This window comes from Condylura cristata, unplaced genomic scaffold (genome assembly GCF_000260355.1).
Source record: "Condylura cristata isolate star-nosed mole 26May11 unplaced genomic scaffold, ConCri1.0 scaffold00026, whole genome shotgun sequence".
Lineage (NCBI taxonomy): Eukaryota > Metazoa > Chordata > Mammalia > Eulipotyphla > Talpidae > Condylura > Condylura cristata.
Window position 1 is genome coordinate 31,088,568 of NW_004567127.1, and position 17,340 is coordinate 31,105,907.

The window sequence follows — 17,340 nt, forward strand, 5'->3', positions numbered from 1 at the left end:
AGCTTCCTCTGACTACACTAGTGGGAAAATTAGCGAACTCTCACAGTATGTGTGTGGTGTAGCATGACGAAGAACTGGGTTTTCCTTGCTGTGACTGTCGACCTGGTAATTTGGGTAGAGGCATCACTGGTGGTCAGGTTCTGGGCCAGCATTTGGGGCACGTGGCACCCCTCCAGGGATTGTGAAGTGGAGTCTCCAGCCCAGGCAGTAGCTGTTCAGCTGGAGGATTAACCAGGCACCTCCTCACAGCCGGTCTTCTGACCCTTCTCCCGCCTGACCCATGTGCTCACACCTCACCAGAGAGTGTGGCCTACTGTTGCTGCTACTATTTACAACAAGTAAGTGCAAATTTGAATCTGTGAGTGGAGAGTGTGAGATAAAGACTGAGGACAATGATGCAACAGTAAAGGTTTCCGAGCCAGCTAATGGCATGGGTAAATAACTTGTGACATGTCCAGGAGAAGAATAATGCACACACTCACCTGTGTGTGTGTGTTGGGCATTTGGGGGGCAGGGGTCTGGGGTGCCAGTGCCCTTGATGTAGACATCCTGAAGAGGGACCTGGGTCAATGGGAATGAGCCAGGGTGGGGGGAGGCCTCCATTTTCCCTTTTACATGCTTGGAGGTCTACCAGGCACAAATGCCTTTTGAAAGGCAAACATCTTAAGCCTCAAAACAGTCTGCGAGTGATGTCAACACACCAGCTGCTTATTCAGCTGTGCCTCCGGCTTTCAAAGAGAAAGAGATTGTGCTAGGTGGCAGCGGTCCTGGGTGGACCCACAGATGAGTAACCCGGATGGAGCCCTGTTTTCTGGTTGTGGACTCCATCAGCTGCCTCTCCTGGGCTGCCAGGGCCTGCCTGTCTCTCCGCACTTTCAAAGTGCAGTTCCAAGACCAGGCTTAGCCACAAGTCCTGGGAACTTGTTAGCAAGAACAATTCTCCAGCTCCATCCCAGGTCTGCTGAATCAGGGACCCCAGGCCTGGAGCCCAGCCCCTGCGGCTGCAGGAGGCTACCTGTGATCCTGAGCTCTCACACCTGAGAACCATTGCCCTCAGGATTTGCCCCCCACTCCTCAGTGCAGGAAGGTGTCTCCTCCTCCATCTCAAGGCCTGGCTTGCATTTCCAGGGATGCAGTCTCCCTGTTAGCCCCCATGATCAGGCCTCGCTCTCCTTCCTTCTTCATCTAGGTGCTCTGGAAAGTTTGGAGATCACCGTGGAGGAGGGGAAGGATGCTTTCCTGCCCTGTTTCTACTCTCCCAAGGAGGAGTCCAATGTTCCTGTGTGCTGGGGCAGGAAAAGCTGTCCCTGGCTCAAGTGTCAGGATCTGGTGCTCAGCACAGATGGAACAAAAGTAACCTATCAGATATCCAGCAGACACCAGCTAGAAATGGATTTCCAGTCTGGAAATGTGTCCTTGACCATAAAGAATGTGACTTGGGCTGACAGAGGGCCCTACTGCTGCCGGATTCAGTACACAGGCCTAATGAATGATAAAAAAGTTAGCCTGAATTTGGTCATCAAACCAGGTGAGTGGACCTGCTCTCATCCAGAGTAAGAATCACCTGAATCATATTAAATATACTGATTTGTCTCCCCTCCAAACGCCCTAATTATAGTGCTGGGGGTTGGGAGGAGCCAGGAGCTAAAGTAAAACAGGCCGCTCCAGCAATGCCTGGCCATTTGAATCCCCTCCTTCTACTTTGCAACTCAAATATAGGACTTACAGGATGGCGGGAAGGCCTTGCATTGTGCTCACGAGGCTCTCCTGGTGAGCTTCCCCCCTACAGATGCTGGGGACAGAGTCTGAGCCTTGGGTTGACAAAAAGTCTCCGCCAGTTGACTCTCTCATAGGTGCTGGCAGGTTCAGGCTGGAGGCGCAGTGGACAATGAGTGTGTGTCTTTGTGTTTGTGAGTGGGGGCCACATGTCCTTGTGTGTTTGAAGATTATAGAGTATGTTCTTTGTGACTGATGGAGCTCAGTTCCAATCCACCTCTGTCTCTAATTGGTTGGTGACCTTGGACAAGTTATTTAACTTGATGACCTCTTCTAGAAAATGTAATACCACCGACTGCTAAGCCACTGGAAGAATCTTCTGAGCTGTCTATGTGAGGCCCTGAGGGTGGCCCTTCATGTGGCCGTTGGTCATAGGAACTCATGTGACATGGATGGCACTGACCCACTTGCCAGAGATTTTCAGCAAGGGTGTCCTCTCTGCAGGTGCTAGGCAGGTTGAAAGTGGAGGAAGTGTTTCTCCTCGTGTGTTGAGTTGGTGTTTTAGCTGCTGCCCGTGGGGTGGGCACGCTCTCTGCCTTCAGACACTCATCCTCTCTATTGGTTTCTGACTTCAGCCAAGGTAGCTCCCACCCCAACACCAACCTTGCTGGGGACGCTGACCAGCGGAGGATATGACTCAGGTAAGGACACGTAGGGGAGGGCAGGGCACCAGGAGCCTGTTTCTGAGTTCATAGCATTTCAAGCATAGGGAAAAGGTGAAAGGCATAGTTTTGGGGCAGAGACATGACTGTCTGGGTCCCTGAGATGGTGTCTGAGGTGAGGGAGGTAGAGAAGACTAACCTGTAGTGGGAAGAAGGGGCTTCCTCATCGCGGGCCCTGGATGAGTCACTCCTGGCCGGAGGCTGGGGCTGGCCTTTCACTTCTCTGCATCTCCCCTCCACTGACTTCCTCTGTCCAAGTGCAGGGCTTAGAGATTTTTGGACTTTATGGCCCAGAAAAATTTCCCCTAAAAAAAAAAGGTTTTTGGTAAATACATATTTTGCCAAAAGGGAAAACACCTACTTATTATTGACTTCATAACTTTAAAAAGGACAGCTTTTTAATTTAAGCAGGCTTAATCTAAAAAAATTTAGTCCATTATCATTATTTTCCGATTTACTCCAACACTGGTGATATTGCTGTCAAGATCCCTTTTGGGTCCCTTTTGGGTGTTGGTGTAGGTAACGTCTGGAGTCCCTTTGTAGCGCCACTGAGGCACAGGGCAGGTTCTCTGTGATCTAGGCAGATGGGTAAAGGAGAGTACTGGAGCTCTCAGTGGCTTTTTATGATCTTTCTGCATCATGTGTAGTGAGGCACAAGGTAGGCGGGGGGCTGGGAGTCAGCAGACTGGCAGGCTGGCAGGCTTCTGTGCACGGTTCTCTGTCCCCATGCATCCTCTGCTGCTGGTGCAGGCCTCTTGGCTCAGTTGCATACACACAAACACACAGGCGCACACCCTACCAGGCGCCCCATCAGGCACGCGTGCAAGGCCAGAGGTGTTGGTCATTGACGCTAATGGTGGAAGGGTGGAAAAACCTGATCACTTCATTCACCCTACACATTCTAAGTGGAATCCATGCCCTCAGCTTTCTCAGATTCCAACATCTGAAGAAGCAGTGAGATTCTTTGGGTAACTCAGCAGGGGCTTTTCTGTGCTGCTTGGGAAGAAAAGGTATGGTCCAAAGAGCAGACCATGGGTCAGATTGATCAAGCAGATTATCCTTAACTATTTCCTCACAGGGTCCTGGTCTCCTTTCTGAAACTGTCCAGAGCTTAATCTTTAATCCTATAAAATGAGGTTAATAATAACTGAGTCCCAGAGCCTGATCTCATGAATCTTATCATTCCTACTGTATGTGATTTTAACACAGTGTGTGGCAATAGTACTAAGCCATAGTGTGCACTACTGTCAATAATTTTATCATAAGATTTGGAGGCTGTATGAGACTGTGACTTAGAGTCTCAGAGGCAGGAAGAATGGGTTCTCCAGGAAATTTCACATGGGCATTGAGACCTTAGAAAAGTTACCCAGGATGAGGTGATTCTAGAGTCTACATCATGAACTGGTGGTAAAGAGAGAATGAAATAGAGTTTGCAATTTGCCCAGCTCAGCACCTGCCCCACAGAAAGCACTAAAGTATGAGTTGTCATTGTAGTTTGTGAACTGGCTGGATATTGTTGCATGATGGGGTTGTCAACTTATTACTCATTAGTGAGGAAATGCAATACAATGGGAGGAGATGATCACCTACCCACATCATGGGTAAATTAAATCATCCCAGAAATCTGTTGGATGCCATAATTCCACTTAGAGAATCCTACAACTTGTGACTAGGAGGGACTCCAGGATGACTGGGTCCCACATGCCCATGGGTCCCACTCGCCTGTCCTGTGCCCCATGTCTCCTGACAACAATGTCACCATTGGGTAGACACCCTTGTGCACACACCTCTCTGCCTACACTTACCATGTAAAATCTTTTTTTTTTTAAAGAATTTATTTGTGCATACAGAACTGGGGTACAGGCCAGAGGTGCAGGGGCGGTGAGAGGATTCACCAGAAACAGAGTGGGGAGCAGAACAGGCAGAGCGACGAAGTACACTGCTGAGGGGAGCAGTGGGCGGGTCAGGAGAGATCTGCCTCGCCATGTGGATCTCCTCCAGGGCAGGCGGGGATCGAACTCATGAGGAAGTGGCTTTAGCTTCTTAGTCCTGTGTTTTTTTTAACCCGCTGCACCACCAGGGAGGGCCTTGTAAAATCTCTTTTAATCTTCACTAAAATCATTTGGGAATATCATTTTCCCTCTTTTTAGAAAAACAAAACAAAACAAAACAAAAACAAAAACAGTCTCAAGAGGCAATTTTAACCAAGGAAGCATGGAGCTTGCTTCCTTGTGGGTTGGGTTCTGCCTTAGAGCTGTCTCTACCCAGGCCAATGGGTCTCCTCACCTGTTTCACTTCTTAACTCCTTTCCTCTAGGGCAAGGAGGGGCCATACCTTGAATATAGGCACAGAACCTACAATCTGAGCTTTTCAAAAGCCTGAGAAAACAGTAAGGAGAGAGAGTGTCTAAAATAGAACATTGACTGATTGAAATTACTAATACTTACAGTATTTCTACAATATCTGACATGTCAATCAGTTATGTATAAGTCAGCTCATAGGTAGTTGCATATGTATTTTAAGATGGAAGGTGGTTAGATTTAATCTGTTAGTATACAGTAGACTAGAGTCTCAACAAATTAAAGCTCAAGGACTGAGCTCCTGTGAGTCCTCAGTTTTAGAGGTAGAGTTGATGTGAATCTCAGGTTTGCAAATTAAGAGCTGTGCAATCTTGGGTTAAAAGTACTTCTCTGAGACTCTATTTGCCTTAAAAGTGAGAAAATAATACTCCCTAAAGATTATAATGAAGATTAAAAGAGATTGTACATGGTAAGTGCTAAAAACCATGTCTGACTCGCAATGTGGACTATGTGGTAACTACTGAATTTTTACACTTTTAGGACTATCACATCCACCCTCCAGCCCAGTCTGAGTTTTCTAGAAAAATACAAACATTGCAACTTTTCCCACCTGTCCTTCCACCCCAGCTCTCTCACACACATGACTGTTTTGGAAAATAGCAACTTGGTAGTGTTTTATCTTTTGTTCGTTTTCACTGCATAATGACTTAAAAAAAGAAAAAGTAATGATTTAAAAAAAAAAAAGTCATCAGCCATACCATGTAGACCAAGAAAAATAACTCTTTGGAAGCAGAAACTGGACTTACATTTAAAAAATCTTGTGTGTGGTTGAGTCATGTTTCCCCAGTTCCATCAATGCATGTGCGTGTGTGTGTGTTTAAGAGTTATTTATGTATGCACACAAGAACTGGGCTACAGGCCAGAGGTGCAGGGGGGTGGGGTAGGGTCAGAGGATCCACCAGAGACAGAGTGGGGAGCAGAAAAGGCGAATCTAGTGAAACACACTGTTGAGGGGAGCAGCAGGTGAGTCAGGAGAGGTCTGTCACCCCATGTGCGTTGCCTTCCTGGCAATTGAGCCCGTGCCTCAGTGGCTTGGATAGCTTCATAGTGCTGTGCTTTAACCCCTTGTGCCACCAGGGAAGGCCACCAATGTGGTTTTTATATACTTCAACTTCCTTTTGGAAAATAAGGAACAAAGGAAAGTGGAAGATAATTTTTTTCCTTAAAAAAAAATAATTGTAGGTGGTTCTTGTAATATTGAAATCATAGTTTGTTCAACCACTGTTAAAAATGGTTCAGGTGTTAGGACTTCTGAAAAGTGACGACAAATGAGCACCAGCTTTTGACTTAGCTAGAAAAATGAGAAGGCACGTTTAGTGTCCCCAAGGCTGACACGCTGTTGAGGTTTAGAATGCATAGCCCCTGAGGTCGGGGCCTGTGTCCATCTTGCTCACTGCTTGGTCCCTTGCCTGGTATAAAGGGAGAGATATGTTCATCCAGTGAAAAGGAAAGTTCTAGCAGCTGGGCAGAGACAAGGCTGGTTGAAGTCGGCTGGTTAAGAGTGGCTTAAAGCCCCAGAAAGAAAAGGAAAAATACCGGAAGGTTTTTCTCATAGCAGGAATGTAACGGAACAGGAGAGAAAATAATGATAATGATGAACAGCTACATACCAGAGATATTTTGTGGGGGTGGAGTGAGGAATAGGATCAAAAACAGTGGGGGGAGGGAAATGCACTGGACTGTGGTGATGGCGCAGGGTGATTTGGTGATGGGAAGCCCACAGGGATTACAACTGAGATGGGAAAATGCACAAAAATATGTAAAAATAAACTAAAAAAAAAAAAAAGAGTGGCTTAAAGCTATAGGTCATTATTGAAAGGTCATGATGCACTGAGCTGTGAGCTTGGGTTCACTTTGTAACACTCAGCCTTTTCATCTGTGTTAGCCATTATCCCCCCTTTAGGACAGTTATTTTGTATTGTGAACTTAAGGTACTTAAAGAGTTAGCACTGTGCCTGCTCCCAGTGAATTGTAGCTATCGTTACTATCACTTTCAGGCAATCAAATGGCATCTCTCCTTATAGGGTAAATGTTCAGCTCATTCCACAAAAAACTTTTGTTATCTCTGCAAGCTTAATGACAAGGAATGCCTACCTGATGGTGACTCACACTGTCAGAATTCTGGAAAATCCTGTGGACACAGCAAACCACATATTGTGGCACAAGTCTCCATTTCATAAAACCAAAGTAGTTTGGTTCATTATTTTTCATTGAAAAAATGTGGTCATTTTAAGGTTGGCTTGTTTGGTCCATTTTGCTGGTCTCCCGGTTAACGATTGTGAAGAGATTAGAATAGAATTAATTCAACAAGGTTAATGGGCATCTTTCTTATTTTACTTTTCAGGTATGGAAGTGAATGCATGGCCATGCTAAAGTTACATCTCAACTTAGTATTTCACTGCCTGACAGGAGGAAATCGCACAGTCCTCCAAATTCCATTGAAATGTTTATTATAACCCTATCAATCAATACTTTTTAATGTATTTTTATGAGTTAACATTGCTCTACAGCACTGTGTGTGCTAGGGACACACGTTCACACTTCTGTGCATGTTGTCACACCACACCCACCACCAGACACCCATAACCTCTTACCTCCGTCCTCTGTCTCCTCCTCGGTGCTCCCCATCTACCTCCTTCCACTTCTGCAGCCTCAATTCTCCAACCAGATTTCAAGTGTTTGGGTTTAGAATTTTGCTTTTTTTTTTTTTTTATTATTAACTCAAAGAGAAAATTTGTGACCATTCTGTTGGCTATTTTTCCTCTTTGTGGCAGAGACCCCGACCCAGGTGAAAGTGGGTGAAAATCGTACAGTAACAGTAAGTATGTGGGCCCTGACACTGTGTTCAGTACAGAGAGGAGTAAGGCTTTCATCTTCCTCCTCGCCAGCTCTTCCCTGGGGAAAGTGAATCTCCCCTCCCATCCCCAACTCCCCTATAGCTTCAGATGCCTTGGCGTAGAATGACAATGCCACTGTTCTGTCTGTGGTGTGGATGGGGCCTGGTGTACCAGCCCCTGGCACATTACCAGTGCAGAAGACCTATGGAAGCCATTAGCATTTGCCTTGCTCCTTAGAGTACAGACTTACCACCTCATCCCTTGGGGAGGCTTCAGCACCCCTCGCCTCCCCAGAATATGTCTTCTTCCCATTGTGACCCTGATGAGAAAGAGCTTTTTGATTGCTTAAGTTTATTGATGTGTATGAAGATAGTCATTGATGATATCCTAAGCCAGGAATCTATATATCTAGCTGTAAATATATCTAGCCATAATCCTACTAAGCATAGTGTTTGTGTCCACCTCCTCAGCAGAGAAGAGCCTTAGAAAGCAAGCAGACAGCTGTGCCTCCAGCCTTCTCTAGGACATTCGTAGTCATTGAGTCTCCTGTCTGTCTCCACATTCTTCCTGTACCTTCTGCCTTTTTGAGCTGCAAATGCCCTCTGCTGGCTTCACAGTAGTATACCCGTGTACAAGCACCTGCAGTAATTGCTGGATGACGGATGGAAGGTTTAATTTCCTTGACATCTTAGTTCTAATTTTTTTTCTTTTGTTACTGCTTTTTCATTGACATTAACATTGGTTTTCAACAAAGGAAGATTTGGGGTACAGGCCTACCCCTCCTTGGGTGGATGCATGTTATCACACCACACCTACCACCAGAGGCTCCCCAGTCCCAGCATGGAGCCCCTTCCCTGCTTTGCTCCCACCTTCCCCTGCCCCCAGCCCCAATTCTAAATCACCTTCTAAGGGTTTGTTTTGGTTCGGCTTGACTGTTCCTTTGCTGTTCTTTATCTTCTGTCTTAGGTTCCAGAGTGTTTATTGTTTTTCAAAAGGGAACATGGGTGGAAATCATAGAAGCAGAAAGATTTTCTGTGTGATTCTCAGTGTTTAGAAAATCCTGCTAATTAGAGCCATAGCAGCCATAGCTTCCACGAGCAGTTGTCACATGCCAGCCCCTGGTCAAGCACTCTGTATGTTTTTGTCTTTTAGTTTTCCTGATAATTCTATAAGAGGATGGGTTCTTGGAGATGGAGCTGGGATTGAGCATGGGAATGTCAGGCTACAGCATCCTGGCTCTGAAATTTTCTATGAAAATCAGAATTCCACTGTCAGATGCTGAATTAAACCCCCTATGAAACTACCTGGACCCCCAGTGGCTCTTGAATGAACAAGACTCCCTGCTAAAGTCCATTTTTGTTTGGGCAGGACCTAAGAGCAGCATTTTCTTGGCCTAACACAGAGGCCAAATTTCCCTCCCCTATTGACTCCAGAGATTAAGCTCATCCTGTTCTTTTTAAAAATTCCATCTCTACTTATCTCTTCTTAACTAGGTAATACTGGGTACCCCATCAGGTATTACACCATAGTGCAGGTGCAACACCACCTTAAGGTGGTTTGAGGTTCTTCTAGTAGGGAGTGGTGGAGTGGTTACAAAGTCCTGCTTCCTGTGGCTCTAAGGAGGACAATCCCCAAGGCCAGTGGTCTGGCTGGGTTGGACCCAGGGTGGCTCTGGCCCTTTACTCAGATTGTTACAGGACACCAAATCTGTTAGAGGATGGGGAGAGAGAGGCACCCCGGAAACGCCAAACCTGCCTGCCCTAAGTGTGTTCTGCCATCTGCCACGTCAAGACAAAACATATAAAACTTTAATGAAAAGGGACTTTAATAAAGTGAATATACAATACGGAACACAAAGAATATAACTTCTAAATCAAACACCTGAAGTGACCCATCCCCTCGTGGGCAAAAGTCAACCCAAAAGGGGTTGGCCCAAAGCAAGGCCTGAAAGCTGCCACAAGTCTAAAGCACCTTCTGGCCGGGACCCATGGAAAAGGGTCAGAAATGGTCAGACAAATCTGGGAGGAAAAGAGCAAAATCAAAATCAATATAAACACTGCCATAGTCACTTCCCTACAGGTATCTCACCCACATCTGCCTTAACCAGTCCAGGGCCAGGAAACAAGCCCGGTTTCTTGCTCACATGCTTGCTGCTCCATGTGGCTTCCTCAGGTCTCCTTCTGGCTCTCCATCCTGCTTCCTTCTTTTCTTCTCTCCTGATTCCTTCTCTTCTCTCCTTTTTCTCTGCTCAGCTCCACGCTTCTTCTGGGTGGGGCAGGGAACCTGGAACTTCCCCTTTTCCTAGGGACCACCCTGTTACAAGATCTCTTTTTGTTTTCACAGGGAAGTCCTTCACTGTCTACTGAGGTCAGCTCCACTGAGTCCAAGCTGGGTGTCATCTGCGGAGCCGGGGTCTCTGCTGGGCTGCTTCTGGTCCTTATTTTTGGTGTTTTGATTTTCGGGTGTAAGTAGGCTGCTGTTCTCTCTCTCTTGATAAGGAACTATCATGTAAGAACCATATCTAGATAAAACTGAGTGTATCAGGCAAGAAGCTTTTGATAGCAGATAAAAATCTCTTCAACCTAAGGGTAATTAGACTAAATACTTTACAGTCCAAAGCCTTAACAAGGACTTGCATTTGGTGCCTCCCATGTCACAGGCAGGCACTGTGCCATTCTTAGGTGGGTGCCTGGGAGAGACACCCTGTGAGAAACCACTTCTGTGGTCTCCAAATGAGCAAGTGGCATAGCTGGAATTCAGATCCAGCAGGCTGGTGCCAGTTTCTGTTCTCTTTATTAAGAAAACAAAACTGTTTAATTTAGGGAGATGCCCAAGTCTATAAGGAAACTCAATTCCTTTTTTTAAAGTCCAATGCCTGGTAAGGTTCCACCAGATGGCTCAGATGGCAAACTTTGTGTTGCTCTCAGACACTCAATGTACATTTGAAGTCCAGCACACTTAAAGTAAGCAGGTATTGTGCATTAATCACACTTTAATTATTTTTAAAATTAAGGGTAGGTAGCAAAGCAAGAAATGTTTGTTGAATGTCTGAGAGCAACACAATTGTTGCAGTCCAAGCCATCTTGTGGGCCCTCTCCAACCAGGCATTGGCCTGAGGAAAAAATGGATAGGACAAAATGCCCAGAAGGAATTGAGTTTCCTCTTTGTGTTTCCTTATAGATTTGGGTATCTCCTTAAATTAAACAGTTTTGTTTCCTTAACAAAGAGAACAGAAACTGGAATCAGCCTGCCTGGGTAGCTAATTGCACCTGGAAACTCTGCACTATCAAAACCAAAACTCTCTGTCATCCCAAAGGTCTCACATACTGTTATAATTGTCATCTCTTCTCCTTGAGGGCAGAAGCAAATTCCTGGTAGTTAGCGCCTTTCTCACAAATGTGCTTTAGGGGACTGCCTCCCCATCCCTGCCCAGGTGTCCCCAGATTGGACAGGGTTTCTCAGATACGAGCATTCCAGCATGTAAACTGTGGCTATTCAGGGAAAACTGGGCTGAATATGTCACGCCAGCTGTGTGCTTGAAGTGGCCATATGGTTTCACTTCCATGAGGGGAGCTTAACTCACCTGCCCAAAGTCACAGGGTCAGTCAGTAGACACAGGATTTGAAGGCGGGTGCTGCCCTGCCCTGCTATTACCATCATGTTATCCTGCCATTATCAGTGAATGACCTGTTCCCAGAAAGAAAAGATCCCACCCACACTAACTGGGTTACCTAGAGATAGCAATGGAGGCTGAAAATTGAGCAACTGAACTGGAAGTTCAAGGCTTGATAAAGAGCCATGATCATGATAACACTGCCTTCTGAGATCTGCCAAGCTCCTGCTATTGCTATTAGGGCCTCTTTTATTACAGTTTATGTTAAGGAGTTTAAGGAAGGTTAATGAAGAGGTGATGTCTGATGCTTTGGATACATGTATATGCTCCAAACATGGCTACTTAGAGGAACAAATGGGAACATCCTTTTTGATTGGCAATCTTGATTGGCAATCTTCTCCTTAGAAGTTGCTGGACAGTCATGATTTTAAAGCCATACAATGACTTTCAGTAACGCCCAGCTGCTCTTTCTAGAATACTCTCTGAGGTGAGAGAAGCTCACATCACTCTGTCCTCCTCTCCTTGCTCACTCAACTGACGCAATAGCGAAGCCTCTCCAGCTCTCTGCTCCCCTTATCCTCCCTCTAGTGTCACCCATGGCTCCCTTTCTATGGTGGTCTTCACTAACACAAACATGTTCTGCTTCACACATTCCTCCCATTTCTCTGCTCTCTTTCACAGACACATTTATCAAATGAGTTATCCCTGCTTTTCTCCCCACTTCAACCTACCACCTCAGCTTCTACTCATAAAGGGTTAGGAGAATAGCACCAGCCAAGCCGTTTTGCTACATCTAGTAGAGACCTCCATCTTTTAGTAATAACTCAACCAAGTTGATTCTCACTCATTCTAGGACATAATCCTTCTCTTGGCTTCTAAAGCACCATTCTTGCTCTTCATTTGGCTAATCCTTTTCAGGAACTTTTGTTATTTCTTCTTCTGCCTGCCTTTAGATGTTGTGGTTCCTCTGGGCAGGCACTGGAAAGTGCCACCTCTAAGTGGTGACCTATATTCCCATAGACTTAAATGTCATTCCTGATTTCTCTCCAGCTCTAAGAGTATTGGTGCTGATCTTCCAGCTGTCTAATGGTCTCTGTGTGAACAGCTCCCCATTTAACATGTTCAAGGTGAAGCTCTGTGTTGAATATTCCATCCCAGAATCCATGTCCCCTCCCTGGTCTTCATCACATTCATCCGATTACTCAGTCTTTGCATCTGCTTTCTTCCCTCCACACTCAGTCCCACTTTAGTTCCTGCTGAGCCTGGCTCCAAAATATACCTACAATCCATTTGTTAATCTGCATTCCTTTCAGTAAGGTGGTAACCTTACTCTGAGATATCAACATCTCCACTTACCTCCTTAGTTTTTATACCTACTTTGAATCCATTCTCCAACAGCTAGGGTGGTCTTAAAACTCAAATGTGGTCAGCTTTCTGTCCTTTTGAGTTTTATAGATCATCAGACTCTTGATGGTGTGACTTAGAAGCTTCTGTGGGATCCAGCCTAAGGCTCAGACTTTATCACTCTATTTCTCTGGCCACATTGTCAGTTTCAGAACCTTTGCTTCCCACAATTGTTACCAGAAGTTCTTTCAACTGGATCCTCCCTGACCCCTCACTCAGCTGACTCATTCTTTCCTTTCAGAACAGAGTTCTTTTCTGACTAACTTCTCTGTTATCTTTTCTAGTTTATTTTTGGGTTCCATTGTATCCATCACAATTTGAAATGATTATTTTTTCCTATCTATTGTTGTTGTTTTTTTTAATGCCCTCCTTACTATAACACAACATTCTGAAATCAGGGCTCATAATCCCCTTTGCATTCCAAGGATTAGCACACTCCAGACACATACAGGAGATGCTTTGTGTGTTTGTTAAATATGAAGAAATGTACCTTTATTACTGCCTAGCATAGTCCATGTAAAAAACTGACATTCATGCCAGTAGTTTGACTAATTCAGCAAAAGGGGAGATCAGAAAATCCTTGCCTCCAGCGAGTCGGTGTTATTTCTTATTTATTTTATGTAAATCGTTTTGACTTTTCTTCTACTTTTTGCCTAGGTTATTCTCACAGGAAGGAGAAGTTGCAGAATTCAAGGTAAGAATAATGGGCAGGTAGGGGACGGTGGGGCTCTAGGAGGTCTCTAGTGTGTTCTGGCTCTGAGGCATCTTGTCCTAGGACTTTGGGATTTAACCTTTTGCTTTCGGCCTTGATTTAGCAAATGAAAATTCCACTTGAAGCCCAGTTTACTTCCCTGATCCATTAGCATAGTTTCTCTTAGCGTGAAGGTATAGAATTTGTCTTTCCATTGATAGGAAATACTTGTTCTTTCCTAGAAAAGGTTTTTTGTTGTTGTTGTTGTTTGTTTTTGTTATCAATAAGCTGATTCTTTCATTAACTGAGCACCTACTATCTTTAGGCTGTGGGCTGGGGGTGGGGTCACAGAAGTGAATAAGAAACCCAGAGTCTTATCTTTGATTGTCTGTTAGAGTCATCTAGGACACCCAGACTGTCTCCAGCCCCAGAGACAATAGGTTAGGATCTTAGGGAGGAGGCCTACATGAAGGCATTTCCCCCAAAGTTTTCCTAATATGCAAAACAGGCTTGAGTATCACTGGCCTACTCTGTTTCAGTCTTCTCTTCTACTCCTGATTACACAGGTACACATGCACCCCTTCCATGTAGACAAAGTTTATATGTTTACTGGGTCTTAGCAACATTTGCTATATGGGTAAAATGCAATATGCATTAAGAAAAAATGACTGTCTATTGAATATGATCTAAACAACTAATAATTTTAGACTAAGTATAGACAGTATGATTACAAAGAGTCTTCAGTAAAAATGTCAAATAATGTCAAGTAGAATATTTAATCATCATTTATATTAGTACATCTAGATCACTATTCCTTATTAGACTGAATACTTGAAATGTGATCCTTTTCTCAAGAAGATGTGGTAGATATCTATAACAGAATATTACTCAGCCATCAAAAAATAACCTCATGCCATTTGCAGTAACATTGAAAAGAGCTGAACGGGATTATGCTAAACAGAATAAGCCAGAAGGAGAAATATAAATACATAATGGTATCACTTACATGTGAAGTATAGAGAAATCAAAAAAAGAGTCAAAGACAAATATTAAAACCAATCCTTGAGGCCCTCCTTGGTGGCACAGCAGGTTAAAGCACAGCACTAAGAAACCAATTTAGCATGAGTTCGATCCCTGCCCGAGGGGTGACCCACATGGCACAGCAGACCTCTCCTGGCCTGCCTGCTGCTCCCCTCAGCAGTGTACTTCCTCCATCTGCCTGTTCTGCTCTCCATTCTGTCTCTGGTGAATCCTCTCACCGCCCCTGCACACTGTACCCCAGCTCTGTAAGCATAAATAAATATTAAATAATTTAAAAAAATTATTAAAAAAAAAACCCAATCCTTGAAAGCTGCCTATAGATCTGAGGCATTCAGAGGAGGAGGGTAAGGTGGGACATGAGAATGGGAGGGAAGAAAGAGTACAATGGACCATGGTAGAGGACTAAAGGTGTACTGGTGGTGGGAAGGCTGTGATGACCACACCTTAGGGGAGAAATCCTATGCTGTCCAAACACTAACAAGGTTTGGCACTAATAGTGGTACTTCAATAACAACTTCTACAAATAAAATTCAAAAGAAAATAGAAAGAGAAATGTGATTGTTTTTATAGGTATGCATTTTCGTGTATTATGTACATTATTTGAGATATTATTTGGTTAATGTTCATCTCTTCCTATAAAAGTAAGCTCCAGAGAAAATTAGGAACTTGCCTGCCACATTAATGACTGTATGCCTGAGCCGAAGCTTGATGCTTTGCAGGCACTAAATAAATATTTTATGATTGAGTAAATGTTCCTAACAGTAACCGGTGAGCTAGAGCACTTTAAATCCCATTTTATAGAGGAGGAGCTGGAGTCACAGTGTATTCACATGCACCCTGCATGGAGTTTTGTGTCTTGTATATGGCTGTATCTCCTGCTGCATAGACCTGTGGAACATACTAGCATTGTTTGAGTGAATGAATGAAAAACAAAGCTCGTTTTACCCAAGGTCATAAGCCTGGTAAGCCTGGAAACAATTCTGATTGGATCCATAACATGCTCCTTCCTTTTTCTTTTGGAAATTGTTCAAGTCACTGCAGTGTTGCAATAATGGCACAGGGACCACAGAGCCTTCATCTGCACAGCTCATTTCACATTTTGACACATTTACTTTGTGTTGCTCTATTTATAGGCCCCATTTCTTGTTTGCACCATTCATAAGCACATTTCAGACATCTGCACGCAAATCTAAACACTTTGGTCTATGCCTCCCTGTAACACAATACCATTTTTTTCCATAAGAAAACTAAGACTAATTTTTCACAGCTGTTCCCCAAATTATCATAATGCTGTTTTAGGTTTCCCCCCCTAGTCTCAATAAAGCCTGTTTCCCAAACCTGTCTGGCCCCTGGATTGCTTAACTCAAGGCAACATTCTGTTCCCACAGCCTGCTTGCTTCGGCCACTATTGCCCCCTCAGGGTTAGCCAATATGGCAGCACAGGGGTGCCACTCAGAGGAGAACATCTACGTCATCGAAGAGAACATGTACGAAATGGAGGACCCCTATGCACATTACTGCACCATCATCCCTGGGCAGCCGTCTTGACCTTTCATCACTTTGGACTCCAGGGACTTCTTTTTTGAGCTTGGTGCTGTCTCCTTTGAAAGCAATGAAGTGTCCACTGGCTGATCTTATAGGATCTGTCCATCACGACCAAGTCTGAATGTCCTGCTTTCTGATGCTAATTAGCTCCCAGGGATTGAATTGAGACCCACTCTGGAATACCTTCACCTCAGATTTCAGCAGACAGGACTGTTCACCTCGGATACTGTCAGGGTCTTGGTGCTCACATGGGTAGTAATTCTAATATGGAGTCTCTGGAATGGCTGGAAAGCCAGTCCCTTGGTGACCCTGGAAGTCCTGAATATAGAGGGAATACTAAGAGTCCAAAGAAGTCACAGATTTTCAAAGAGATCGGTGATCCCTAAAAGGTTAAGCATCTACAGGAGTAGGACCAGGAAGTTCTAGAATGTTCCCTCTACATTTCCAGGTTTACTCTTCTTTGAATGTTGGCTTTCCTGCAGTGAGTGTCCCTGCACAGCTCTCCTTTGCTTCAGTTAAGAGGAGACCACGTGAGAGAACATGGTGTATAGGAGGTGCTGGAAAAAGGGAAGTACCTCTGCGTGTGTGGCCAGGTTCTGCTTGGGTTGCTCTGAAAGGGAAATGTGTCTGACCAACTTCTCCATTCATGAGCTGGATTTTCCATAGAAGAGAAGCAGTGACTGGGTTGTGGATTCTGTTTCCTTGTGGAAAGCAGCAAAACAGAGATCTGTTCCAATCAGCATCTGATCCTTGATGGGAAGACAGTGGTCAGCAAGCTTCCATTCCAAGGTGGCAGGGACTGGGTCCTGCTTTTGCTGCTGTCCAGGACCTGGCCCACTCTCAGACATAACAGAAATACACTAAGTATCTTGGAGTGAAAAAAATCAAACCAGCAGAAATATACTTTCTGGAGGGACTTTTCTATGTTGAGCTCAGACAGATCCTGACTGTATAGCCTTACTTCTTGGAAAACTCACAAATCCTCCCAGCTCCCATCTGCTCTGCTGCAGGCTTTTAAGTTTTCAGCATCCTCCCCTGGCTCAGCCCTCAGAGTTGTTACTCTCTTGTCTGTCTCCCTCTTCAGCACATAAAGAATGAACCCACAATATGGTCTTTTTGCTGTCTGAAACCAGTGCTCCCAGATGATGGCTGAAATCAGTGCTGCAAGGAAAAGATGCTGGTTACCCAGGATGCTGGCAGCCTACTGGCTTCTGGGCCTTTCCTGGAGTCTTGTTGCATGAATTATGTCTTGGCAGTATCTAGACAGTTGGGGGAAACACTGAGTTAAGTAAGGGAGATCATTTTGCAAAATTAAAGGTGGTGCTCTCAGGCAAGCTGAAAATTTAATCATAAGTGTGTTAAAGTTAAGAATTTAAGAATTGAGAACCTATTTGAACCAGGTTAGTGGTTT

The 17,340-nt window shown here is 44.6% G+C and overlaps 1 protein-coding gene across 1 annotated transcript; it reads left to right on the plus strand.

Annotated features, from left to right (window-relative positions):
- Nucleotides 1–280: 280 nt before the first annotated feature.
- Nucleotides 281–15,932, plus strand: HAVCR2 (hepatitis A virus cellular receptor 2). Its single transcript, XM_004689537.1, has 7 exons — nucleotides 281–342; nucleotides 1,203–1,528; nucleotides 2,352–2,417; nucleotides 7,573–7,616; nucleotides 9,979–10,099; nucleotides 13,310–13,346; nucleotides 15,773–15,932. Exons 1-7 carry the CDS (start codon nucleotides 281–283, stop codon nucleotides 15,930–15,932), a joined length of 816 nt encoding a protein of 271 aa, XP_004689594.1.
- Nucleotides 15,933–17,340: the final 1,408 nt, after the last annotated feature.